Genomic DNA, 27,475 nt, shown 5'->3' on the forward strand with positions numbered 1-27,475 from the left:
CAGACCCACGCCAAACAATCAGCTGCATGTAAGAGAGGACCAGGAGCGGAGCTACGGCAGGGTCTGCCCTCATGTCATCACGTCAACACACACCCTCTTCACTGCCATCGAAACTCCTTCTGCCTTGGTCGAGGGGTCCATTTGCTAATAATCCTAAATAATATTCTTAATGGAAGTATGTACCATGAAAAAATATTTGGTTGTGGGTTAAGAAGGTTTTCTTTTCCCCTTTAACTGACCATAGTTTTTCAAAGGCAGGGCTGGCCGTACTATGAAGGCACCTGAATCATGATGCTTTAAAAAATGTAGAAACTGCTCTCTTCAGAGGGATTTGTTTTTTATGGTTCAAAACAAATTGCTTTACATGAGTTTGAAATATGGATTTTAATCATTTTCATACTATGCATTGACGATTCAAGCCACCATTAAATTAAAGGACCAGTCTACAGTATAGAAAAGTTTTAAAGTTGGAAGAAAAGGGTTAAACTTGGCTTTTCAGCAATTTTTAGTCCGCAAGCCGCAAACACTATTATGTCAATTATAGCAGGAGCTCTTAGTCATTTGCGGTTCCACCAACCCCTAAATGTCCAATAGAATCACCATGGATGAATATCATTCTTTATTCACATGCTCAGTTTAAAATGCCTAATGCTGGCAATACACAATGTTTTTTTTGGAAGATTTACTTTCCCTTCAATATGTAGATCATTTTTTTGATAGATTTCCATTCACTTCTATGAGAAAATTGATCAGAAAAACGATATAAATCAGATCAAACTTGTCGTAAATTTTCTATCGAGCCATCCATCTGCAAAAAAACTCACGGTGTATTCCCAGCATAAGGGCTCAAACCCACTAGCAGCCTTTTCTAAGTGCTAGTGATTTGAAAAAGCTCTTGCTAATGCAATGCTATGGGGGGAAGGGGGGGGGGGGGGTTATAAAATCACATCGCTCAAGTGGGATCAAACCCATAGCATTACATTAGCGAGAGCTTTCCAAATCACATAGCGCTCAGAAAAGCACTCCTAGTGGGTTACAGGCTTAGGGCTTGTTCACATTATAAGCGTTTTCGCTTATTTTTAAGCACTGGTGATGTAAAAAATTGCCTTAAAAGCGCGTGTGCAATGTTAGCTTATGTAAGTGTTCTTACATAAGCGATGAGCTTTCTTTTCTATCCAATCACAAAAGTGGCTCCTGCATCATTTTCAGAGCGTTTGTGAATCAATAGAAAGTATAGGGAAATCACTAAGCGCTTGAAAAAGCGATTTTCCAAGCGCTTTTAATGAATAAATACATTGTATTTATACATTTCCAGGGCAAAGAGTTAACTTCTTGACTGTCGTCAGGAAGTGGAAAAAAAAAGCTACACAAAAGCATTTGGAAAAGCACTTTTCTAAGCGAATATAGCTCTGAAAGCACTTAGAAAATCGCTTTCAAAATCGCTCAATAAATCGCTCAGCGCTTGCAACAGCGCTGGCGGTGTATAATGTGAACAAGACCTAAGGGCCCTTTTCCATTGGCCAAAGTGATGTGATGCAGCTATGCATCACTTCCGCTGGCGCTCGCGTCACTTCCGCATCTCCCGATGCAAAAGTCAATTGTAGAGATGGGACGCAGCTGCGGGCAGATGCGGCCGTGTGAGAATCTGCAGCGTGGTGCAGATTCTCTGATCGCTCTGCACCTCTCCGCACAACATGCACGCAGTGGAAACTATTCCATTGCCGTGCATGTGTTTCAGCACACCCACGGTGCAAAGCGGCTATGTAGCCATTAATGTAAGTGTTAAACTTTTGTGCTGTGTTTGATTTCGTTTTTTTGATTTTTTTTTTTTTTTTTTTTATTGAATGCGTTTGATTTCTTTCAGGCGAGTTGCAAGTTCAAATACCAGCAAACAAATACCTCAGAGCTGCAGCCCCTTTAGTAAGAAGAAGAAATGCAAAGACAAGTATCTTGCAAAACACAGCTCTAGTAAGTATTCAGTATAAATCTTCAGCTTGCTTTTGTGGCTGTGCATTTTATAGCAGAAATGTAAATAAGCAAGTCTTCTATTCTGTCAACAGTATTTGACCAGCTTGATGTGGTATCCTATGAGGAAGTGGTGCCTCTCCCAGCCTTCAAAAGGAAGACTCTGGTGCTGATTGGTCAGTAATAGTCCTATTGTAAACATAAGTTTATATAGTGCTAAAAAATGTTTCGTAGTATTTAGTCAATTATGTGCACGATACAACTTCACTCTTCTGCGTTTCCTCCATTGCTTTATCACCTAAAGTTCTCGACTGCAGTCCTATTTTAAAGTACTATATATCAAATTCTCTGTCTACCCTTTTTTTAATTTAACCTCCTTGGAGGTAATCCCCAGGTAGGATGGGGGCGGAAAACCGCAGCTAAGACCGGTAATCCCGACCTCTGCTCGGGGTAGCCACCGGAGGCTGTGTGCAGAGTATAGCGGTGTAGCGGACAATTGTACATACCTCCCAGGGATCCCGATGTCGGCTGCCATTCTTCTTCTTCTTCTCCCGGGCTCTGCTTCCTCCTGGTGAGATCGCCAGCTGTCGTCATGACGACAGCCGGCAATTTCACTTTAGAGTTGCAGCGCCACCCGGAGAATGGAGGCATAACTGCAACACTGGAGCCAGGGAGGTGAGTGATTGTAAAACTGCTGCAGTTGATTTTTTCCAGGTTTTAGGGTCTGAAAGGGTGGAAAAAAATTGCACTGCTTTTAGACCCTAAAATCTAGAAAGAATCATAACGCCAAGGGGGTTAATCCAATTCAGCTGTACTTTTCATTAGGTAAAATATTGATATCTGACATTGATGGCTTACTTGGGTGGTTTTGCCATGCACTGCTGAATATTACATTAGATGTCAGCAGAAAAGTCGGTCTAATGGTAGCCATAGACTAATGGCCACAAGGTCAACAATCATATAGATCCCTCTCTGATCAGATCAGGCATTTGTTCTGGAGTACGCATTCAATCTTGTTTAAACCATACATAGTGGTTGTGTTTGGTTTTGGGGAGGTAAGTCTATCCATGCCCCCCACTTTTATCTGTTTTTACCTATGATCAATTTTTACTCTGCTGGCGCCTCTGTTTCCATTGCAACTATTGTTATCCACCTGGTGGATGGGTGAACACCCCTTCTTTCCTACTACAGAGAGCGACTTTTTAGCCTGAGTGGGGACAGGCCTAATATCCCCATAAGTGCTTTAAGTGGTTGCCTGAACCCGGCAACCCAAACTTGTGAGTATATTTCTTATTGCTGCTACCTTGGCATTCCTTTATCATCAATAGTGCACTATTGGGGCTCTCGATTGTGTTTTTGCTTTCTTTTACATTCTGATCAGATCTGATCAAATAAGGATCTGTTAGCTACCCATACACTGTACACAGATTTTCAATCGATTTGAGCTTGAAGTCAGTTTAAAATCTATGGAGCTGCAGCCTGCCTAGTCGCCCAGCTTTTCCCAGCTTTTGCACTCCCTAGGGGTTGGCAGCAGAACTTTCACTTGTCCCGCTTGGGCAGGTCCTCCCGTGTAGGAGACACAGGTGCAGCAAGGATGCATGCTCACTTTTCCTTCATAAAAATAAATGGGCATAGTCAGCCATGCTTAACCTCCTTGGCGGTTCAATTTTTTGTTTTTGTTTCATGTAGCTACCTGAGTGGTAGCTACATAAAACACCACTAGAGGGCGCATGTGTCCCTCTAGTCCGATCGCCGCCGGCAACAAAAGTAAACAGGAGATTGCATATAGAACGCGACCTCCTGTTTGGCTTCTCCTGTCGCCATGGCTACAATCGGAATGACGTCATGGACGTCAGCCGACGTCCTGACGTCAGACCCATCCGATCCAGCCCTTTGCGCTGCCCGGGACTGATTGGTCCGGGCTGCGCAGGGCTCTGGCGGGGGGGCCCTCTTCTGCCGCTGCGTGTGGACGATCGCCGCAGAGCGGCGGCGATCGAGTTGGACGCGCAGCTAGCAAAGTGCTAGCTGCGCGTACAGCACTTTGCAGAACTAAAATCGCCACACCAGGGGCTGAGATATCCTCCGCGGCGGCTTACCCCGAGCTCAGCTCGGGGTTACCGCTAAGGAGGTTAAAGGAAACCTGAACTAAGAGGGATATGGAGGTTGCCATATTTATTTCCTTTTAATAATACCAGTTTACGGGCAGTCCTGCTGATCTCTCTTTCTGCAGTAGCATCTGAATCACACACCTGAAAACAAGCATTTCACAAACCTCTAATCTGCATTGTAGAGCTAAAACGGTTTTTCTCCATGCGCAGATCATGTCCCAAGTTCTTTGTAACAGCCTAGGGACAAAAAGCTCATCCGCCAAGCTTTTATTTTACCCTCTGATGTATTTATACATGTTAATTATCCATTCTCTAAGGTGTCTTTTGTCCAGACTAAATAGGCCCAGTTTATCTAACCTTTCTTGGTAAGTGAGACCTTCCATCCCTTTAATCAATTTTGTTGCTTGTCTCTGTACCCGTTCTAAAACTGCAATATCTTTCCTGCAAAGCGGTGCCCAGAACTGAATTTCATATTCCATGTGCGGCATTACTAGAGAGTTAAACAGGAACAATATTATGCTAGCATCCTGAGTTTTTATTTCCCTTTTAATGCATCCCATAATTTTATTTGCTTTAGCTGCAGCAGCTTGGCATTGAATACGATTATTTTACTTATTGTCGATGAGCACTCCTCAGTCCTTCTCCAAGTTTGATAACCCCATCTGTGTCCTGTTTATTTTGTATGCTGCTAGACCATTGGTACTACCAAAATGCTTGACTTTATATTTTTTAACATTGATTTTCATCTACCATTTATGTGCCCATGTAACCATCCTATCCAGATCCTGTTGTAATATGTCACTATCCTGGGTGTTGATGATTCTGCACAATTTTGTATCATCTGCCAAAATAGCAACATTGCTTTCTACTTCATCTACTATGTCATTAATAAATAAATTGAAGACCACTGGGCCCAGTACTGACCCCTGTGGGACCTCACTGCTAACGGTCACTCATTTTGAATATGATCCATTGACCACAACTCTTTGTTTTCAGACCATTAGCCAGTTCACTATCCATACACACAGACTCTTCCCCAGTCCTTGCATCCTCAACTTCTGCACCAGACTTTTATGGGGAACAGTGTCAAAAGCCTTTACAAAGTTCAAGTATATCACAGCTACAGCATTCCTAATCACCACAGTAGCGTTCACTATATCATAAAAGCTGAGCATGTTAGTCAAACAGGACTGGATTAGCATAGTATGGATAAAGAGGCGTCAAAAGGATAGAAGAATCTAAAAAGTTTAAAACATGAGCATGTAGTGGTGGACTTGCCTCCTCCAAGCAGACCCAACAATTGCCAATGTGTTTGTCAAATACAACAAGATTATTTTCATATTCCGGGGGACAATGCAACTCGTTTCGCAGGCTTGATCCCGCTTCATCGGGCAATAACAACGGAGCAATAGCATATGTGGTCAGTAGAAGAGCCAGGCACCTGTCATTAGTAAACCCATGCTGATGCTGAGAAATAAGATTTTCTGCTATGAATTCTTGTATAGTATCTCTTAGTAACCCCTCAAATAGTTTGCACACAACTGACGTTAAAGGACCACGATCGCAAAAATCATAAAATTTAAGGTACATGTAAACATATACAAATAAGAAGTACCGTATTTTTTGGACCATAAGACGCACTCATGTTTCGAGGTCAAAAACCAGGGCAAAATAATATGCCTAAACCTTTGTGTGTCCATGGTGCAGGGGCATCTTGTAGGCCCTCCCCCCCCCCCCCCCCCCAAGCTGCCCCTTCAGCTACAATAACTAAGCTTCAGGGCACAGCTACACCAACTCCTGCAGCCCCCACCAGTAGACTAAGTGCCCTACACTAAAGTTTGATGCCCCACCAGTAACCTTACAACGCACTAAACTACACTACACTACATTACATTACACTAATCCCCGCTTCCCCCACCAGATACTACACTACACTAACTAACCCCTGCTGCCCCTCCTGTAACACTACGCTACATTAAACTAACTCCTTCCTCCCCACCAGCTACAATAACTAAACACTTGTGATCTCACCTATCCAGCTGTCCATCAATGCACTCCTGTCCTTTGATTTCAGCTGTGATGATATTGACGTGGTGGGGGTGCAGTGGCGATCTCAGCAGGGGCTGCAGTGGCTGTTCCTCCATGTATTGTGACGAGGAGGAGGGGGCAGAAAAGGCACGACTCAGGTCTAATTGCAGATAAAGTCAGTTGTAAGTCCTTCCGACTCCATAGTCGCTCTCCACGCCGCTGCAATAATCTGCCTCTGGCCACTCAGACCGGCTCCATGCTGCCAATCATCTGCCCACGTGCCTGCCCTCAATGCCACCACCGTCAATCATCCGCCTCTCTATGCCGCTGCTACATCCGCCTTCATGCCCGCTCTCTGTGCCTTTGCAATAATCCGCCTCTGGCCAGCTCTCCGTAAGGCATCCATGCCTGCTCACCAAGTTCCAGCACGGCATCGGCGTGGCAGAAGACGGGAGACCGTATCAGTAGTTATAACTACTAATGCCTCCGAACTTCCTTGTTTACGAGTGCCCCGTGTGACACGGAGGAAGGAAGTACAAGGAAGTACTGAGGCATCGGTAGTCATAACTACCGCTATGATCTTCCATCTTCTGCCACGCTGATGCCGTGCAGGAACTTGGTAAGCAGGCATCGATGCCGCACAGAGAGCTGGCCAGAGGCGGATTATTGCAGAGGCACAGAGAGTGGGCATAGAGGCGGATGTAGCGGCGGCATAGAGAGGCGGATGATTGTCGGCGGCATGGAGGTGAATGATTGGTGGTGGCATTGAGGGCAGGCACGTGGGCAGATGATTGGCGGCATGGAGCCGGTCTGAGTGGCCGATGAATTTAAGTCCCAAGCACAGATGTGTGGCTACAGTAGGGGCACCGCATGAGGATGGCAGAAGAGCAAGGATAAAAAGGTGATTGACGTGCAGCAAGCCACACGAACAGAGACCCAAGGAGGCAAATAGTAAGGAAAAGTTTTGTGGGTTTTTTTTTCAATTTGTGCACTACTTTTTGCTACCTTCCGTCCATAAGACGCAGGGACTTTTTCTCCCCACTTTTGAGGGAGAAAAAGTACATCTTGTAGTCCGAAAAATACGGTACATTTTTCCTGGAGTAAAATGAAACATAAATTACATTTCTCCTATGTTGCTGTCACTTTCAGTAGGTAATCGAAATGTGACAGAAACTAAAGATTTTAGACCAGCTCAATCTCAGGGTTTTCTTTATTTTCAAAAGCACTTAGTGAATGGCAGTTGCTCTGTCCAACTGCCAAAAAAGTGTACGGTGAGCAGGGAGGCTGGCCAGCATCTTTGTATAAATCTTTTTCAGGGAATGTCTTTCTAAAAAATAAAGGCCATGCTGAGAATCCTTTATGAAGAGATGGACTAACCGAAAACCTGTCGGTAATGTCAGATTTCTACTACTTGCTGTAAGTGACAACAACATAGTAATTGAAACGCTGCCAGTTGAAATAGAGTCACAAAAGATAAAGGGGTTTGTCAATAACTGAATTTAATTCCCTTAGGACCTGAGGATGTATGCCATCCGGGCCGGGTGCCTTATTCGTTTTTATTTTTTTTAATCTTGCCTTCACTTCTTACTGCGTTAAATATTTATTATTGCAATAGAGACCCTTCCGCATCTGTAATTTGCTACAGCAATGTTTGTGCCTTGTGAAGACAGAAGCAAAGAAAGCATTTAATAGCTCTGCCCTATCTTAGTCATCCACTATTGAGTTCCCTCTCTCATCCTTTAGGAGTCCAATACAGTCAACCTTTCTTTTTTTTTATACTTATAATTGGTTAATTCAGCCATTGTTTGGGTTTTGCATCTGGAGAGGTAAGATACCTCTTTTTCTTTTTGTTTCTTTCATACAACTCACATCCTACGGGTGCCTCCACCCCCCAACATCTGTTTTGCATGCTTGTTCAGGGTCTTTGGCTAAAGGTATTAGAGGAAGGGGTTTAGCAGGACAGTCAGGCAACTGGTATTGTTTAAAAGGAAATAAATATGGAAGCCTCCATATCCTCCTCTGTTCAGGTGTCCTTTCTGTCATAAAGTAATCACCAGCAGCTATTTAGGCAGTGCCCTGAAGATTTAAAAATAATGAGATCATATGTATATTCATGCATAATGAATAAAAGAAGAAAATAAAAATCTATTTTTAGCCGTTATCAAAATAAATAAAGGAAAAAAAATCACCCTACAGTATATTTATTCCCTATTAGTTGTTTCAGGAAAGATAACTTGCATGCTTGCACAAATTTACAGTTTACAATTAACCCAGTCTTTTAATTTATATTTTTATTACAGGTGTCAGCGGAGTTGGCCGTAGTCACATAAAAAATGCTTTACTTTCTAAATATCCAGAAAGATTTGCTTACCCATCACCACGTGAGTATCATTATCGAAAAATCTAAAAGTAGTATAAAATCCCCAGCTTCAGATGTACTTTGTTGATGATTTATAGTTAGATTTATTTTTTTTTTACTTGGAATATTGGGTTAGGAAAGTCATGTCACCTTCTCAACAAGCAACCTGTGGATGTCTGCATGAAACAGTAGAACTAACAATTCATTTAATAGTTATCACTGAAATGCTTCATGTATTATTACATGGTCAATATTTCTACTTACAGTTAAGGAGCCCATACATCAGGCGACTTGGACATCGACGATCCAAATCGATTATTATAATCAAATTGGATGAAAATCGTTGCCGCCAAGTGCATGCCCGACTGACAAAGCGACCAATTTCGGGACAGAAATTCATCGCTTTGTCTATCACACATGCTGCAAGATGTCGGGCTGAAGTTGCTTGGTTGGGTGTGTGGCGGAAAGGTGGCGATTTCAGAGTGAGCGATGAGACAACCAAACCCCCGCCGCAATGTATAAATGTGCACTTATACGTTACCTGTCCTGTTGCAGCCTCCGCATGACGTCTCGTAACCTCCGGGCGGTATTCCGTATCCACTACTGGCGCATATTATCTGATGTCGGCGCATAGCGTCAGATGCTAGTTGCCAGTAGCATGTACGGATAGCTGCCAGGAGGTTACCGGACGCCGTGTGAAGGCTGCAACTGGACAGGTAACGTATAAATGCACACGGGGGCACATTTATACATTGAGGGTGGGCAGCGGGCTCAGGCAATTCCCTGAAGATTTCATGCCAAAATCGCATGGGAATCAGCCGGTAGTGTATGGGCAGAATTGACGAGACAAATCTATCTCTAAGCAGATTCGATTAGAGTTAAAAATGGTCTCTTTGTCGAATCTGCCCATAATCTTGAGGTCTATGGGCACCTTAAGATCCATACATGTTTGCTGGATAGAGGCACCTTTTTTCTAATTTTGCTTCTGTTTGAAGTGCAGACTTTCAGATTTAATTCAGTGGGGGGAACAAAATGATTGCATAAAATGTGAGGAAACTAAAGCTTTTTTTAACACAGTCACTTCATTTCAGAGGCTCAAAAGAAGAGATGGGACGCATCCCTGATTTCCTCAAATCTGAATCCATGAGAAATCGAGAATCTTTTTGGATTCAAGAAAATTTGGGATTCATCCCATCTTTACTCAAAAGTAATTTGACAGTTGATTCAAAGGCTATTTTCATGGGTAGGTGCGAGCAAGTCTGTAGTTATGTCATTATCAATTAAGCAGATAAAAAGCCTGGAGTTTATTTGAGGTGTTGTGCTTGTGAATAGACAACATGCGGTCAAAGGAGCTCTCCATGCAGGTGAAAGAAGTCATCCTTAGGCCCCTTTTCCACGAGCAGTTGATAGGCAGTGAAAAGCCTCTCAAACTCGCACAACTGCTCGCTGCTGCCTGGTAACTGTTCACTGCTGCCTGGTAACTGCAGTTCAACTGTCCATGGAAATGAGCCCTTAAAGAGACACTGAAGCGAAAAAAAAATTATGATATTATGATTTGTATGTGTAGCACAGCTAAGAAATAAAACAATAAGATCAGATACATCAGTGTAATTGTTTCCAGTACAGGAAGAGTTAAGAAACTCCAGTTGTTATCTCTATGCAAAAAAGCCATTAACCTCCCTGGCGGTATGGACGAGCTGAGTTCGTCCAGCAAAAACTTGCAAAAAGTGGTAATGACGAGCTGAGCTCCTCCATGCCGACAGGGAGATTTCCTGTTTCTCTGCCCTGCCGGCTGCATTTTTTTCTCATCAGAGGGATTCCCCAGGATGGCTGGATGCCTGACTGCACGCTGTGGGTAGCGATCTGTGCTACTCACAGCGTGCAGAACAAGCATCCAGCCACCCTAGGGAATCCCTGGGCAGCCAGCGGGGCAGAGAATGTGCGGGGGTTCCCTCTTGTATGAGGAGGCTATGTGGAGGGGGATCCCCCTTCAATGATGGCTAAGTGGGCGGGGAGGTGGGATCCCCCTCTGTGCGGGTGGGGGGATCCCCCTTCAATGATGGCTATGTGGGTGGGGAGGGGGGATCCCCATCTGTGCGGGTGGGGGGATCCCCCTTCAATGATGGCTATGTGGGCGGGGAGGGGGATCCCCCTCTGTGCGGGTGGGGGGATCCCCCTTCAATGATGGCTAAGTGGGCGGGGAGGGGGGATCCCCCTCTGTGCGGGTGGGGGGATCCTCCTTCAATGGTACTATTTGGGTGGCCAAACCCCCTCCCTCCCGATTCCCCCCCCCCCCCCCCCTGTCTCAGCCCGTTGAGTCAATGCGTGTATTCACCCGAGGGCTTTCTCCAGCGACGGCTGCAGCGCACTCTCTCCTCCATCTCCGAAGTCTCGTTTGCCGTACAGTTACATTACGAGACTTGGTGACGTTTCAAAATACGATGAAATTAAAGCAAGAAAAAAAGTTTTTCCGAGACAAAGATGATTTTGATAAGGGAAAGATCTGCAGTTGGGATCCTCCAATGTATGTCAAAAATCCTAAAGGTAAAGGCTATTGGACCACAGATTCAGGATCTGATAGCGAGAATGAACACCCCAAGAAACCTAAAAAAAATCCAGAAGAAACGACCACAGAGGAAACCCAAGAATCCCAAGACTCCTAATCCGGGGAACAATAAAAACGATGAGGGAGCAGATGAACGAGTCCCTTTAGAAGAAAGATCAGACGAGGGAGAGGACGCAGAATGGTCCAGGAGTCCAGGAAGGAGTGGACGACATGAAACCAAACAAGAAGAAAAGGAAGTCGTTGAACCAGTAGAGGACCTCCAGGTTATTAATATTTCTGGAATCGAGATACCAGCTGAAGGCCTCTCCCTTCTAAAGAAAGGCTTGAACTTTTGTCCAACGAGAGAATTTGATGTAGTCCACACAAAATATCGCCATCTGCCATAAATTCAACAAAGAATATATACGACACAAACCCTGCGAACATAACCTTGCAAAATGTGATCTCAAGACAGCTGGTGTAAGCGTTGGTACGCAGGGGTTGACACACACGGCAACCGAACTACCAATGGAGGGATCTGGTCTTCTATCCTCTGCCTGGACACCTCAAATGACAATAGGGAATAACACTGATATCCTGGGCTTTAGCCCAATGATACAGTGGAACCTAATGGATGAGGAGTTAAGACAGGCAGTAGAGGAGCTATGGTCGTAGGAAGATTATTCATCCTGGACGGATGCTCCGGTTTTGGAGAAACTGAAATTTGGGGGATGCTAAATATTTTAGAGCTTGTAGATCAGTACAGCCCTTTCCAGTTAACCCAGGTTCAAGTATAGATATCTCTTTTGACAGGGTGATGCAAGACATAAAAGCAGAAATATATCAGTCTATGGTGCCAAACCTAACAGGAGATGAGAGAAGGGCTTTCCACTGGCTAAAACAGAACAAGGATTTGGTAATAAGGGGAGCAGACAAGGAGGGCAATTTGGTTATTATGTCGGCCACCCATTATAAAGCAGAAGCTGAGAGGCAACTGGGTGACAGGTCCACGTATTGCCTGCTCCAAGGTGACCCAACACCTCGTTATCAAACAAAATTACGATCTTTGTTACGGATAGGGCTAGAGAGAGGTTTTCTCCCCAAGAAATTGGCCTGCAACTTGCTACCTCTCTTCCCCCGTCGCCTGGTTTGGTACCATATACCCAAGTTGAAAAAAATCAATGACCGCACCCCAAGGACGTCCCATAGCCTCTGGCTGTGGGTCTCTCACAGAGAGATTGTCCAGATACCCTGACCATCTCCTGCGCCCTTTCCTTAAGGGGGTGCCCTCTTATTTGAGGGATACGTTGGAGGTTTTGCAGATAATGTAGCATGCCACGTGGGTCCCCAGTGACAGACTGGCAACGATTGATGTTGTCAGTCTGTACAGCCGTATTCCCCAGACACAGGGTAATGCAGCGGTCAAGCATTTTTTGAGTTGAACACACAAGGATAATGAATACATAGACTTTGTCTGTGAATGTTTTAATTTGTTTTGACTCATAATGCATTTTTGTTTGATGGACATTGGTACCAACAGACCCCCATGGTGTGCTCCTTTGCAAACCTCTTTCTGGGGGCGTGGGAGGAGGCTGCGGTTCTCTCGGATGCTAATCCTTTCCGGGGGTTCATCAGACAATGGTCAAGGTATGTGGACGACGTCCTGGTAGTGTGGTCGGGTACAGATAGTCAATTTGATGATTTCCTGCGATACATCAATTGCAACACAGTGAATATGGAATTCATCACTGAGAACGGTGGCTTAGCGGTGACTTTCCTAGACCTCAAACTGTATGTTGAGGATGATAAACTGCGTTGCAAGCGATACAGGAAACCTACAGCAACAAATTCCCTTTTACATGCTAAAATCTTCCACCTACAACATTTCATTAGAGCCATCCCTTATGGTCAATACTTGAGATTAAGAAGGAATAATGTGGACGACACACAGTTTGAAGAACTAAACGTCTGAAAATAGGGTTACAACTTATCTATGTTAGAGCTTGCTAAAGATAGGGCTAGACGACAGGAGAGACGAAGACTGATGACCCCACACAGCAAGGCCCCCCCAAAAACAAGATAGGATGACTTTTACTTTTGACTATACTCCGATGGCTGTTCTAATAAGGAGGGCCACTTTTTCTCATTGGTCTATATTGGAGAAAGACGAGAGTTTAGGGCCAAAGGTGGGTGGCCCCCCAAGAATTGCATTCAGGAGAGCGTCTACCTTGGTTGGTATACTCACTAGAAGTGAGTTTGTTTCCCCTAGAAACAAGACCTGGTTGAATAGGACCCTACCACAGGGTAATTTTCGTTGTGGATGCTGCAAGTTCTGCCCTCGCATTATTACTCAAAAATGTATCCAAATAGACAAAGAACAATTGATGATTAAAAGTTGTATTACTTGTCAAACTAAGTACGTAGTTTATGTACTCATCTGTCTGTGTAAACGATTTTACATAGGCCAAACTGCTCGCCCTCTGAAAAAGAGAATTGGGGAACACTTGGGTTCCATTAAAACTGGAAAGGGCTGTGCTCGGTTTATTAATCATATGAGGGAAGAGCAGGGTGGAAAAACAGGAGGCTTGAGATTTGCAGGTCTGGAGAAAATAGAGTGTCCGAGCAGAGGTGGCGACAGGGACAGGATGCTCCTCAGAAGAGAAACTAAACTTATTTTGCAAACAGAGGCTCTAGGCCCCATAGGCCTCAATGATAGAGTAGAGCTAGCATGTATGCTAGACCCCTAGTTAGAGTTATTAAAGGTGTCCACATTCTCCTGGGGAGCTCCCTTTGTATAAGATACTGATGTTCAAGATGCTTTGTATATGTGGATTTTGAGAAACATTGTGTGTTTTGTTTTTGTTTTTTTGATTGATCTGTACTATCCCATCCCCTCTCTTTTGAGGCCTATTATTTACCCTGTGTAATATAAGGAAGGTGTGTTGCATGAGTTTGTAACAATTTATAAAATGTCCATTTCCATTTCCTGTTTCTTAGATCCCATTACTTTTCTTCCTTTTTAATTGCACACTAATAGCACTTTAAATGTTGTGCTCGTGTAGCATGACCCACCTTGGTGACATATGCACCTCGCTAAAATATATGTTTGGTTGCATAGATTTGGACCTGTGGCAGTGATGGGGTTTTTTGACATTGCCTATTGTTAGGCTCTAGCGCACTCTACTGGTTATTTTATCCAGTGCACACGGGATCCTGTGGTCTGCAAGCTGTTTTTAACTAATGCGACCAATGTGTTGTGCGTCATGCGCTCCAGAGTACGTCTGGAGCGCTTGTCATGCGACCATTTGGTCGCTTGCACCCATCCCTGCCCGCTTCCATCCGACGTCATCTTCCTGGGTCTTGCACACGTGCACATGAGCTCCAATCACATAGAGGCGGTGTGATGTCACAGCGTGGGCGGGGTAACCCGCGTATATACTGTCTATTCACTGCTGCTCTTCAGTGGAACGCAGCGTGACCAAGCGGCCGTCACTAGGCCCACCGTCTTCCCTCACTCCCACCTCTGTTGCCAGCAGCTTCCATGAGTACGGTCAAGGTATGCCACTACTGATTGTATTACTCTGATTGCCACAAGTTGGATGTACACTTGCAATAAACATATTGTCATAGACGGATGGTGCATGCTCCTTTTGCTTCCTGGTCATAAGAGTCATTGGCCTCAATTCACTAAGATCATGCTGGAGATAATAAGGCAAGAGAAAACTTACCTCCACACAGTGAGAGAGTTATCTTATCTCTTCATTCCTTACGTTACCTCCTCTGTAGTTAATTTACCACCTCTGTAGTTAAGTTACCTCCTCTGTAGTTAATTTACCACCTCTGTAGTTAAGTTACCTCCTCTGTAGTTATTTTTACATGCAGTTAATTAAAGGGACACTTAAGTCAAACAAAAACAAATATGAGTTTTACTCACCTGGGGCTTTCAATAGCCCCCTGCAGCTGTCCGGTACCCTCGCCGTCTCCCTCCGATCCTCCTGGCCCCGCTGGCAGCCACTTCCTGTTTCGGTGACAGGAGCTGACAGGCTGGGGACGCGAGTGATTCTTCGCGTTCCTGGCCACAATGGCGCCATCTATGCTGCTATAGCATATATCATATAGCAGCATAGAGGATGCTAATGTGTCTGGGAACGTGAAGAATCACTCGCGTCCCCAGCCTGTCACCGAAACAGGAAGTGGCTGCCGGCGGGGCCAGGAGGATCGGAGGGAGACGGCGAGGGTACCGGACAGCTGCAGGGGGCTATTGGAAGCCCTAGGTGAGTAAAACTCATTTTTTTTGTTTGACTTAAGTGTCCCTTTAACAGCCTGTCTTTAACTCTGGAGTTATTTTAAGGATTGGAGCGTTAACTTAAAGACAGAAGAGTTAACTTTAGGTTTGCCTGAGGTAAAATGTTTCCTGAATACTACATGCCTTATCACCATGGTAACAACTCTAGAAGAGTTATTAAAGACAGGAGATAATCTTAGTGAATTGAGGCCATTATCAATTAAGCAGATAAAAGGCCTGGAGTTGGTTTGAGGTGTGGTGCTTGCATGTCAAAGATTTTTGCTGTGAATAGTCTGAGGCCGTTTACACTATTGCGGTGCGAATCACCACGGTAAAAAGTCGCATGCGGATGCGAATTTCGCATGCGGGTGTATGCGAATTTTCATGCGAATTCGCATGGATGACGATGTATGCGAATTTAACCATGGCAGTGCCTGTGTGCTTTTCCATTGATTCCATGCGAATTCGCATGCGAATTTGCATGAAAATTCGCATTCCAGACCCGCATGCGAATTTCCTATTAAATACATTAGCGACGAATCACATAGCGGTGTGCGGGATGCGAATTCTGGATTTCTCCCACACAGAAAACCGCTCAGGATTACTAACAAGTGGAAACAGGCCCATCCACTTGTATTGGCTATGCGAATGTGCATGCAGGAAACAAATGCAGATTAACAATAGTGGAAATGGGCCCTAAGGAGATTGCCATGCAGGTAAAAGAAGCCATTCATCAGTTAGGTTCCAGTATTCTCGTATAGCATTTGACAGATCAGCTTTGCAGGATGGCACCTTCTAATATACACTTAAAAAAAAATTCCAGGATACATTATTTATTGCATTGATATTTGTACTGTTTGCTGGCGATATCATTCCATTGATATGCTTTTCCTGAAGAAAAGTTTTAACGCTCTTTTGCTCTGTGGCAAGATGCATAATCATCATGAAAAATGACTTCATTATCACCAACTGTGCTTTTGATTAATATAATGAGCAAAATGTCTAGAAATTCAATGTACACCTGTGAATTTATTGTAGATGTAAAGACTGCTGTCTGCTGTGATCTTTACCAGACATTCAATCCCCTATCATCAATAACTGTTGATGTCTGCTTGATTTCTGGGTGGAACCAGACAACTCCTGTGAACAAATGTTCTTCCGGACGCAAAAGGGCAGTCTCGTACCCACTTCATGTAAATTGCTGCACAATTGCTGTACACAAGTTGTTGGAATCTACAAATAAACAAGTTTCTTTTTCACAAAGACAATGTCCATATCTGTTCCTTAGATAACATGGTAGCGTAGCGGTTAGCTCTGTCCCTGCAGCTCCAGGTCCCCGGTTTGAATCCCAGGTGGGGCACTATCTGCACAGAGTTTGTAGGTTCTCCCCATGTCTATGTGGGTTTCCTCCTGGCTCGCTGGTTTTCTCCCACATCCCAGAGGGCTTATTTCCATGTGCAGTTTATCAGTAACCCCTAGCGCAGCACAGTCCTTCTTGCTTCCTAATATTCCTTGTTGTTATACACAGCAAGCAAGATCACCACCACCACACCCGATTAGAATACGACTCACCCTCTTGGAAGACCAACAGTATGGTCTAATGGCACCTTGGGGTTATTCCCTGGTCACCCCCGACCAATCGATCTAGATTGCCTCCTGCAGATACTGGGACCTCCGTAGCAGGCTCAATAATTTTCCAATATTCCCACTCTACGTTATTCCTCTTCATATATTCTTATATACAACCTCCAATAAAGAGGCACAACATAGCGTAATACTGCTAGTAAAATTTTAATACTAAAAATTATTGCACTTACACTTTTAAAAGAATGACAGCACATGAGTTTTTAGACGGGCTCTCCCCCGTATATGTGGGCCACCGAGGGCTTTCCGAGGCTGGTATCAGCTGCCGCGCGCACAGCCGTCCACTCCTCACCGCATGCTCAGGTCCTCGCGCTCTGCCACTTCCGGGTACCGCCCTACCGGTTTCGTCAATTGACTCATCAGGAGCTCCTGATGAGTCAATTGACGAAACCGGTAGGGCGGTACCCGGAAGTGGCAGAGCGCGAGGACCTGAGCGTGCGGTGAGGAGTGGACGGCTGTGCGCGCGGCAGCTGATACCAGCCTCGGAAAGCCCTCGGTGGCCCACATATACGGGGGAGAGCCCGTCTAAAAACTCATGTGCTGTCATTCTTTTAAAAGTGTAAGTGCAATAATTTTTAGTATTAAAATTTTACTAGCAGTATTACGCTATGTTGTGCCTCTTTATTGGAGGTTGTATATAAGAATATATGAAGAGGAATAACGTAGAGTGGGAATATTGGAAAATTATTGAGCCTGCTACGGAGGTCCCAGTATCTGCAGGAGGCAATCTAGATCGATTGGTCGGGGGTGACCAGGGAATAACCCCAAGGTGCCATTAGACCATACTGTTGGTCTTCCAAGAGGGTGAGTTGTATTCTAATCGGGTGTGGTGGTGGTGATCTTGCTTGCTGTGTATAACAACAAGGAATATTAGGAAGCAAGAAGGACTGTGCTGCGCTAGGGGTTACTGATAAACTGTCTACAACTTTTGAAATCCCAGCGCACTGCCTGAACTGTGGACATATTAGTTGGAATACAGAGTGCGCGGTGTTACCCATACTAACCTTATTTCCATGTGCAGTTGAACGGTGTGCTGAGCAAGCAGTTACCAGGCAGCAGTGAGCAGTTATTAGGCAGCAGCAAACAATTTCCAGGCAGCAGCAAACAGTTGTGAGAGTTTGAGAGGCCTTTCACTGCCTATCAACTGCCCTTGGAAAAGAGACCTGAGAGGCTTATCACTGCTTATCAACTACTCGTGGAAAAGGGGCCTAAAGGTGCGTACACACACAGTACAAACAACAGGTCCGTCAGACGGTCGTTCTGCCAACAGTAGTCGGGAGGGTCTAACAGATCCGTCATTTATTACAATACTGCGTGTGTACGCACCTTAAAATATACAGATACATTAATTGGCTTTCCCCTAAATTGGCCCTAGACTATGATACATACTCTACACAATATAAACATATGACTATAGTAGGGATTAGATTGTGAGCCCCTCTGAGGGACAGTTAAAGAGAAACCGTAACCAAGAATTGAACTTCATCCCAATCAGTAGCTAATACCCCCTTTCCCATGAGAAATCTATTCTTTTTCTTAAACGGATCATCAGGAGGCTCTGTATGGCTGATATTGTGGTGAAAACCCTCCCACAGTGTGATGTCAGCTACTCATAGCACTGAGGTACTGACATCGCACTGTGGGAGCCTTGTTGCATTGTAGGAAATGACAGCAGTTTCCAACTGCCAAAAATGCAAGCAGCATCTCCTTCTAGTGACATCACCTGCCAGCAGTAATAAATGTTTGAATGTAAATCAGGGAGAGGAAAGATTTTACAATGAGCAAACACTGACTAAATAATTTATACATAATTATTGTAAAATTAAGCACTTTATTACATTATTTCCACTGGAGTTCCTCTTTAAGTGACAAGACAATACAGTATACTCAGTACAGGGCTGCAGAAGATGTCGGCGCTATATAAATGCTAAATAATAACGATTTTCCTGTCCATCAGCCAGATCAATGAGATGCAAATACTTCGACAAATTCTTATGCAAATATATGCAGCTTGAAAAAGTACTAATCAGTTTAAACCTGGTTTTAAATTGATTGGTCCATTTTCAAACTGCATACATTTGCATATAAATTTGCATCATCTCGGAAGAATGTGCATATCTTTGATCATCCCTATCAGCCAGGTGCAATAGCTTGTTAAGATCTGCAAGCACTTTTTTTTACCTACAGACTAATTTGCATAATTTGACTTCTGCAGATATTTGTTTCATAAATGCAAATTACTAGGTGATTCCATACATTTTTTCCTCAACGTAGAGTGATTTGATAACTTTTTCCTCTACTTGGTCTAAAAGCAATGTGCCAGTAACTGAAAACAATGGTCTCAATTCACTAAGATCATGCTGGAGATAATAAGGCAAGAGAAAACGTACCACCACACAGTAAGAGAGTTAAGGTCCGTACACACGCCGGACTGGAGGCAACGACGGGTCCATCGTCACCTCCCGCTGGGTGGGCGTTCCAGCGACAGTCCGGCGTGTGTACAGTCTGTCGGCGGACTGATACGGCTGTTTCAGAGCGATCCGCCGGGCGGATCGCTCAGAAACAGCCGTATCAGTCTGCAGACAGACTGTACACACGCTGGACTGTCGCTGGAACGCCCACCCAGAGGGAAGTGACGACGGACCCGTCGTTGCCTCCAGTCCGGCGTGTGTACGGACCTTTTTCTTATCTCTTCATTCCTTAAGTTACCTCCTCTATAGTTAATTTACCTCCTCTGTAGTTATTTTCACACGCAGTTAACTAAACAGCCATTCTTTAACTCTGGAGTTATTTTAAGGATAGAAGAGTTGGATAAAGATCGGCCGGCACCATCACATGTAGTTTATATGCTCTTTTATTGTAAATTCATCACAGCAAGCATAACAGCGACGTTTCGAGAGTAACCTCTTTTTCAAGCTCTTGCTGTAACATATACTTAGGCACAACAATACACCTCTTTATATACTATCAATGGAGTGCACCTTCCAATGAGCTTTCAGTTTCATTTTCACCAATCATAATGGTCCTTGTATATAACGGACCTGATGGGGAACTATGTTATCTAATATTAATTGGTGCATTAAAATATGGTACCCTCCCACTCTCACATACACCCACCTTGGCCGATTGTCTGGAGTGCTGCTGGACGGAGCCTTGGCACATCCAACTTGGCAACGTGAGGAGTGCATCACACCTACCTACAATTTACAAAAGGATAGAAGAGTTAACTTAAAGACAGGAGAGTTAACTTTAGGTTTGCCTGAGGTAAAATGTTTTCTGAATACGACATGCCTCATCACCATGGTGATCACTCTAGAAATGTTATTAAAGACAGGAGATAAGCTTAGCGAATTGAGGCCAATGTCACTTAATCTTTTTAAGGTATGTTTTACAAAGCCTGTACTGGATGTTCAGTTGTTAGATAAAATGTGATTCATTATTATTTTTTACTACTAAGTGACAGAACTGACTAAACATCCTCCAATAGTAGTGATTCCATATTATTTGTCAGGAGTTGTAAATTAGAAATTTTGCATAGTATTGCACTTAAAAAGTACCAGGTACCATGCGTAGAAGCATAGGCTTACAAATGATCTCCCTTGTTTTTCCTTTAGACACTTCTCGCCCAGCAAAGCGTGGAGAAGAAGACGGGGCTGGTTATCATTTTGTGTCTGCGAATGATATGAGCAAAGGAATCTCAGAGAATAAATTTCTGGAATATGGTAGCTTTAATGGATACATGTTTGGTACAAAATTCCAGACCGTAACTGACATACATAAAGACGGGAAGGTGACCATTCTCGACATAGAACCACAGGTAAAAAGTTTAAAATGTACATACCAATGCTAAAGTGCACCTGTTGCCTCAAAAAAAATCAACTTTTTTATTGTAAAGATAATGTTTTACTCTTTTACTTTTTTTTTTGCATAACTTGTAAACATAGGGTGTATTTTGAAAGAGCAGGGTTAAACTATGCCCTGGGGAGTTTATTTTACTTTTATTTTGACAAGCCAGTACCAGTGGTTTCTACTGTTTTTGTACTTGACAGCTATACAGCAGTACGGTACATAAAACACACAGTATATAAAAGTGCTGCCGGCATGGCTTGGACACTGCTGCATTTTTGCCATGCATTACAACCGCCAATTAGATATACAGATTGTGTGTGTGTGTGTGTGTGTGTGTGTGTGTGTGTGTGTGTGTGTGTGTGTGTGTAGGTAGTCCACAGTTAACAAACAAGTTAACCTGAATCCATTCTTAAAGGTAAGGTCCAGGGAAATTAAAAATCAAAAGGCTACTTACCTCGGGCTTCCTCCTGCCTCTGGCAGCCATCCTGTGCCCTCGCCATAGCTCCGGTGGCTACTGGTCCCCTCCGGTGCAGATGCTGACCTCGCCAGGTCGGCATCTTCCTACGTTACAGCATGTGGCTCACTGAGTCGCACTGATGTCATCCAGGCTTTGTTGCGCAGGCATAGAACTACTGCGCCTGTGCAGTACAGTCCGGATGATGTCAGTGTGACTGATAGCCGCTCGCTCAGACGCAGTGTTCATCTTGGGATGAAGGGGACCCCGGGCCAAGGCAGCAGAGCTGCAGCGAGGGCACAGGACGGTTGCAAGGGGCTAGAGGAAGCCCCGTGTAAGTAGATGTTTTTTCTGAACAGCAGCTTGGAGGTGTCCTTTAAGTCGGAACACTATGCCATATCTGTCCCCTGTGCCTCCAGTGTCCCTCTCTATTTCTTCTCTGTCCCCTGGTGCCTATTTCCATTCTCTTGTGCCCTCAGTGTCCCTCTCTGTTCCACTCTCTGCCCCCACATGCCTCCACTGTGTCCCACTGTCCCCTGTGTCCCTTTTTGTCTTTTTTGTGCCTTTTCTGTGTTCCCTGCGCCTCTTCTGTGTCCCCCAGTGCCTCCTGCAGCTATCTTACAGTAAACACTGAGGCTTAACCCTTTCAGTGGTCCCTGCAAAAGTGAAACCAAGTTAAACTGCAAGTTTGTTTTTGTTTTTTTAGAATTTCCATAAATTGTAATGAAGAAATGTTTTTTTCCCATAAAGGTTATTATACCTTGGCTTATCTTTTATAGCAGAGAGAAAGTTTTGAGTTTAGTTTCACTTTAAGTCCTGTGAGCTGGGGCCTCCCTGAATCAGATTTGTTTTTCCAACTCATCACACATATACACTATAGGATTGAGACCTGAGGAATTTGGAGGGCAAATAAAATGAGACATCAGATAAGGCAATATCCTTCCATTGCTCCCTAGTTTGGACCTAATGCTCATGTACCTATTGTAGTTGCCTTCTGTGGTGTACTAAGTGCAACATGTGCACTTCGACTGACTGGTCTGCAGCAATGGAGCACTATATGTAGTTTAATATAAGTTCCGACACCTTGGCTGGCATTGAGCTTTACAACAGTTTGTGAGACAATAGCTCTTTTTTTTGGAGCAAACAGGACTGGGTAGGTGCACCTTGTACACAAAAGAAGGCAACTACAATAGGCATATGAGCATTACAACTGGATTAAGGACAAGTGGCTCCAGCTTACTGTAGCTGTACTGTTACTGTAGCTTTTGTGCAGTAGAAACAAAAAAGAAAAGGACTCAGAGAGTCCAATATAGGCCTCGATTCATAAATGATTACCACGTGCATTATCGCCAAAGCGGTAAATTACCGCATGGTATGTTGTTGATAGTGGATTCATAAAATTGTACGCCTGTTTTTACGCATGCGGTATTAGTGCGGTAACAGTGCGGTAATTAAAATGTTGTTTGTGTCGGTAAACTAAATGAAGTGAATTCATGAAAAAAAAGGGTGATAAATAACGTGTTGTTATCGCCAACAAAGACCTGGCGAGTTTGTTCTACTCAGTAGCATTGTAGGTGACAAATGGAGCCCTTTCAACATGTTATGTCCGCTGATCGCGGACACGTCCATTCATTCCAGGCATTGCGATTTGGGTAGAGTACCGCTCGGTCCTCTTCCACAATCGCTCAACACGGAATCCCGACGGAAACGGCGGTGGGAGCGGCGCACACACGTGCAGAGCGGTGGCGGGAACGCGCAACGTATTAAACCGTCATGCTGCCTTTAACAGGCTAAAACATAACATTTTAATACGTTAGAATGTCGTTAAATGGTTAAAGCCGTTATTTCATGTAATGGGTTATTTATTTGTAGTTGCTATATGATCTGGCTGTAGTCTATAAACACAGCTTCAGCAACTGTTTTTCAGTGTAGAAAAGTTTGCGATATCTACCACTATTTAGGTGCTTGTTATAACCACTTGTTATAACTCAGAGTTGCCCCTTTTCTGTGGTGTAGAGAAGCAATTAGGATACATGACTATTCTGACAGTGTTATAGCAGTAAACTTTACATTGGAAGTATAATTGCGCCCATATTTCCTCACGGCACAATTTAAATGTTCAAAATTGGGTGCCCTGTTCAGCATGGCTGTAGAATACACAGTGAGAGCGGCATGAGCAATTAGTCTGCAGGGCCAGTTCAGAGCAGTGCAGGGAGCGAGTCAGCAACAGGGCAAGATAGAAGGTGCTGCTGTTTCGCTGTGACAGCTCTGCAGGGCCGAATCGGGGCAGCAGCTGTTTGTATGTATTTTTTTATTTTCTAGGCATTGCTGGTGTTGCTATTTCCAGCTGCAGTGCAGCAAAGCACCATGTGCTTTATCTTAGATTGGCCAATATCGGGTTCGCTTTTGTATGTATTATTTTTTAGGGTGTTGTTGGTGCTGGTATGTCCAGCCACAGTGCAGCCCAGCATTATGTGCTTTATATTGGGCTTGGGGATTGGCCAATATGGGGTTCGGCTATTGAGTTGCTGGGCTGCAGTGCAGCTGATTGTCATGTTTTTAATTGAGTGGCCAGGGACCAGCAAATGTGGGGTTCGGCTATTGAGGCATGGGACTGCAGTGCAGCTGAGAGAATTGTGTTTCATGTTGGTATTAGAGGTTTGCTAAAGGAGTGGGCTCAGTTATTGCAGTGCAGCCGACCACTGTGTGTTTTGTATTGGGCTCTGGATGATTGGCTAACGCAGAGGTTTGGCTACTGAAACACTGTAAAATTGTATATAGCTATAGATTATAGATATGCACATATTAGTTTTTTTTTATTTTGCTCTTCAGACACTGAAGATGGTGCGCACAGAAGAATTGTCTCCATTCATTGTATTTATATCACCCACTGATACGGATCAGGTAGGTCATGCAAAAAAACTGAGTTAACAAGGACATAACAGAAAAAGTTCCAGTCATTTTTCATAACAGAGGGTCCAAATTATCTAAAGCTAATGAATCTTATTCAAACCATCTATAACATCATATAATGCACAATAGAGCACATTGCGCTAAGTCCCTGAAACCAGTATGTATTTACAGGTAAAACCCGAAAAATTAGAATATCATGCATATGTCCATTTATTTCAGTAGTTCAACTTAAAACTGCAGGTGAAACTACTATAAATAATAGGAACCCTTTGCAGGTGTTTTTGATTAATTATCTGATTAGAGTATGACACTTTGAGCCTAGAATATTAAACATTTTCACAATATTCTAATTGTCTGAGATTTAGATTTTGGGGTTTTCATAAGCTGTAAGCCATAATCATTAAAATTATAACAAATAAATGCTTGAAATATCCTGCTTTGTATGTAATGAGTCTATTTCATTTATTAGTTTCACCTTAAGTTGGATTACTGAAAAAAATGGACTTTTGTATAATATTAAAATTTTTCGCGTTTCGCCTGTATAGATGTCATCAGGCCCGGCCCTAGACTTTTTGCCGCCTGAGGCAAGCTTCAAGGAAATCACCGCCCCCCCTCCCCCCCAAGCCGTTCCAGCCTAGCCTGCGCTCCACTGACGTCACTTCCTGCTAGGCCGCAGGAACGAGGAAGAAGTGAGTGATCCCTGCCCGTTGCCTCTTACAGCTGCAGCCAGCCACGCAACTTTTTAAAGCTGGAGGGGAGCGGAGGACGGGGGACCCGAGGGAGGGGGGGTCCGACCCCCCCTCCCCGCCACTAGGCCCAATACCCCCTTCCTGCCCGCTATCCCCTCCAGCTCGGGCGGCCCCTCACACCCACGGACTGGCGGGTGCCGCGCCCCCCCCCCCCCCCCCCCCAGAAGTGCCGCCTGAGGCAAAAGTTTCACCCCGCCTCATGGGCGGGCCGGCCCTGGATGTCATAATGAAGTGTTATCTGCCATCCTAGTAAACACAATTTTTCCACATTCATGTAAGACAAGAGCTTAGCTATACAATCTGTTCACAGTATTTGAAATGTTTTGGGCTTCTACTACGTGTAGGTGGTAAAATTCAACAGTAATTAGCCAGTAAAAAGTGGTGAGGTTTTTCTGGGGTTTTTTTCCGTTTTTTTTCTTTGTTTTTTTTTTTTCTTTTACCTAAGTCACCCAAAATTCCTTACCAGTTTCACCAAATGGCCGTTTTAGCTATCCAGTATCTGATATGAATATTTGCCTATGAATTTGAAGTTGCATGTATCTAGTATTTCATATACGATATCTATATTAATTTAACTTGTTTTTCCCTGTAGTCTGATGCGCTGCAGAAGCTCCGTGCCGAGTCAGAAGTCCTTTACACTCGCTATGCACAATACTTTGACCTGGTCCTGGTTAATAATGATGTCGAACAGACTGTCAAAGATCTACTAGGAGCATTTGATGCTGCATGTGCCTCTTCTCATTGGGTCCCAGTTTCATGGGTATATTAACGCCATTGTGTTATCCCAATTCTCTCGGTTTCTAAAACATACACTCCTTTACTTCTCGTTATACAAGATGAGATTTTCATTACCCTTTTAATTGGAGATTGCAAATATGAATGCATCTTAAACTGATCATTTAAACATTTTACTTAGGTAATATTTCTACTGAAAGAGAAGTGTAACCCCTCAAGTGTTTTGCCCGTTGCCAGAATTAATAGTTTAAAGTATATTAAGAAATTTGCATGTGGTATTATTTACCACTTGTATATGAATGATAGGTTTATATCATGACAAGGTGGGACATGCTGTGTCAGGTATTATATCCTTGTATGTTTTTAACCATAGCTGCAGAAAAGGTTTAGAGATCCTGCAAGTTTTCTTTGTGCTCATCTTCCTTTCCCCCACAGTAAGAATGGCTGGCCAAACTGAACTGTGTATTGCTGTGATCTGTATCATCTATTCCAGTGTTTCTCAACATTTTATTGGTATGTACCCCTTTTGAAAGCCTGTGCTGGCCAAATACCCCCTGATATGGTAAAGACTATCTCAAGTACCTCTTAATACAGATACACTTAATTGTAGTACTTGATAATGGTTTCTAAACTGTTTCCAAGCATTTGCTATCGCTTTAAATTAGCTGAAATTCTAGTTTTGCTGTTGTTTATATAGGAGTTATTATTTTCTGAAACCATAGATTTATTAAACATAATTAAATACATCAAGCCCAAGTACCCCCTGGACCCATCAGAAGTACCCCCTGGGGTACATGTACCACATGTTGAGAACCTAGGATCTATTCGAATAACAGCTTGGAAAATGTTTTTGATCATGGCCACCTCAAAAACATTTTTGGGAGCAACAGTGGACATTTGAAGCCTTGCCTTGTCATAGGGTCTTTGTTATTATTATATTTTTATAACTACAAGAGCTCCACTACAAATGAGGCTGTGGGATTTTTGCAAAAGACTTTACAGAGAACCGTATGGCCCTTCAGTTTGGCTTGGGATAGTGTACCAAGCTTATTTTAAGATAAAATAAAGAATTCTTACAACATAAAACTTGCTTATCAGTAAACTAAGGAAAAGTCACAAATCTATTTGCATCTATGGCGCAGTCCTTTTATAAAACAACCTCACAGCACAGAGCAGGATATTTTTTTTTTTTAAATATAAAGATACATTTTATTAAAACCTTATGTAGAGAATACAGCTGGTAAATAAAGGAGAACTTCAGTCAGATAAAAAATGACCAGCAAACTTTCTGAAACTAAATTGTGAAGCTTCTGGTCACTGAAATGGATATATCTAGAGTTGTTGCATTATAAAGCAATGTAAGATGCCAAGCTTGTAATTTTATAAGTTGTATATAAACAGTCCCCATTAAAATCTTTAGAATCATCTTTAAAGGGAAGATCCATGGAGTTGTTTAAAAAAATAAAAATACTAATCCACTTACCTGGGGCTTCCTCCAGCCTGTGGCAGGCAGGACGTGCCCTCGACGCCGCTCTGGAGGCTCCTTGTCTTCTCCAGTGGCTCACCTGACCTGGCCAGGCCGGCTTCCTAGTCGGTCTACTCCTTGCAGTCCAACGTGCGTCTCGCGCGGTCGTGCTGACGTCATCAGACGTCCTACGGACTGTACTGCACAGGCGCAGAACTACTGCGCCTGCGCAGAACAGCCTGGAGGACGTCCAATTTTGTCAGCGCGACCTGGAAGCTGGCCTGGCCAGGTCGGGTGAGCCACAGGAGAAGACCGGGAGCCTCCGAAGCGGCGTCGAGGGCACATCCTGCCTGCCACGGGCTGAAGGAAGCCCCAG

General features: G+C 43.8%; 1 protein-coding gene across 1 annotated transcript in view; it reads left to right on the forward strand.

Annotated features, from left to right (window-relative positions):
• The window catches only part of MPP1 (MAGUK p55 scaffold protein 1), a 96,916-nt gene extending 69,838 nt beyond the window's left edge, over positions 1 to 27,078 (forward strand). The window contains exons 7-12 of the mRNA XM_068248096.1: positions 1,865 to 1,968; positions 2,061 to 2,141; positions 8,402 to 8,482; positions 20,549 to 20,751; positions 24,070 to 24,141; positions 25,492 to 27,078. Of these exons, the coding sequence (XP_068104197.1) occupies positions 1,865 to 1,968; positions 2,061 to 2,141; positions 8,402 to 8,482; positions 20,549 to 20,751; positions 24,070 to 24,141; positions 25,492 to 25,668 (718 nt within the window). The 3' untranslated portion in view covers positions 25,669 to 27,078. The remainder of the gene's footprint in view (positions 1 to 1,864; positions 1,969 to 2,060; positions 2,142 to 8,401; positions 8,483 to 20,548; positions 20,752 to 24,069; positions 24,142 to 25,491) is intronic.
• Positions 27,079 to 27,475: the final 397 nt, after the last annotated feature.

This window comes from Hyperolius riggenbachi, chromosome 8, assembly GCF_040937935.1.
Source record: "Hyperolius riggenbachi isolate aHypRig1 chromosome 8, aHypRig1.pri, whole genome shotgun sequence".
Classification (NCBI taxonomy): Eukaryota; Metazoa; Chordata; class Amphibia; order Anura; family Hyperoliidae; genus Hyperolius; species Hyperolius riggenbachi.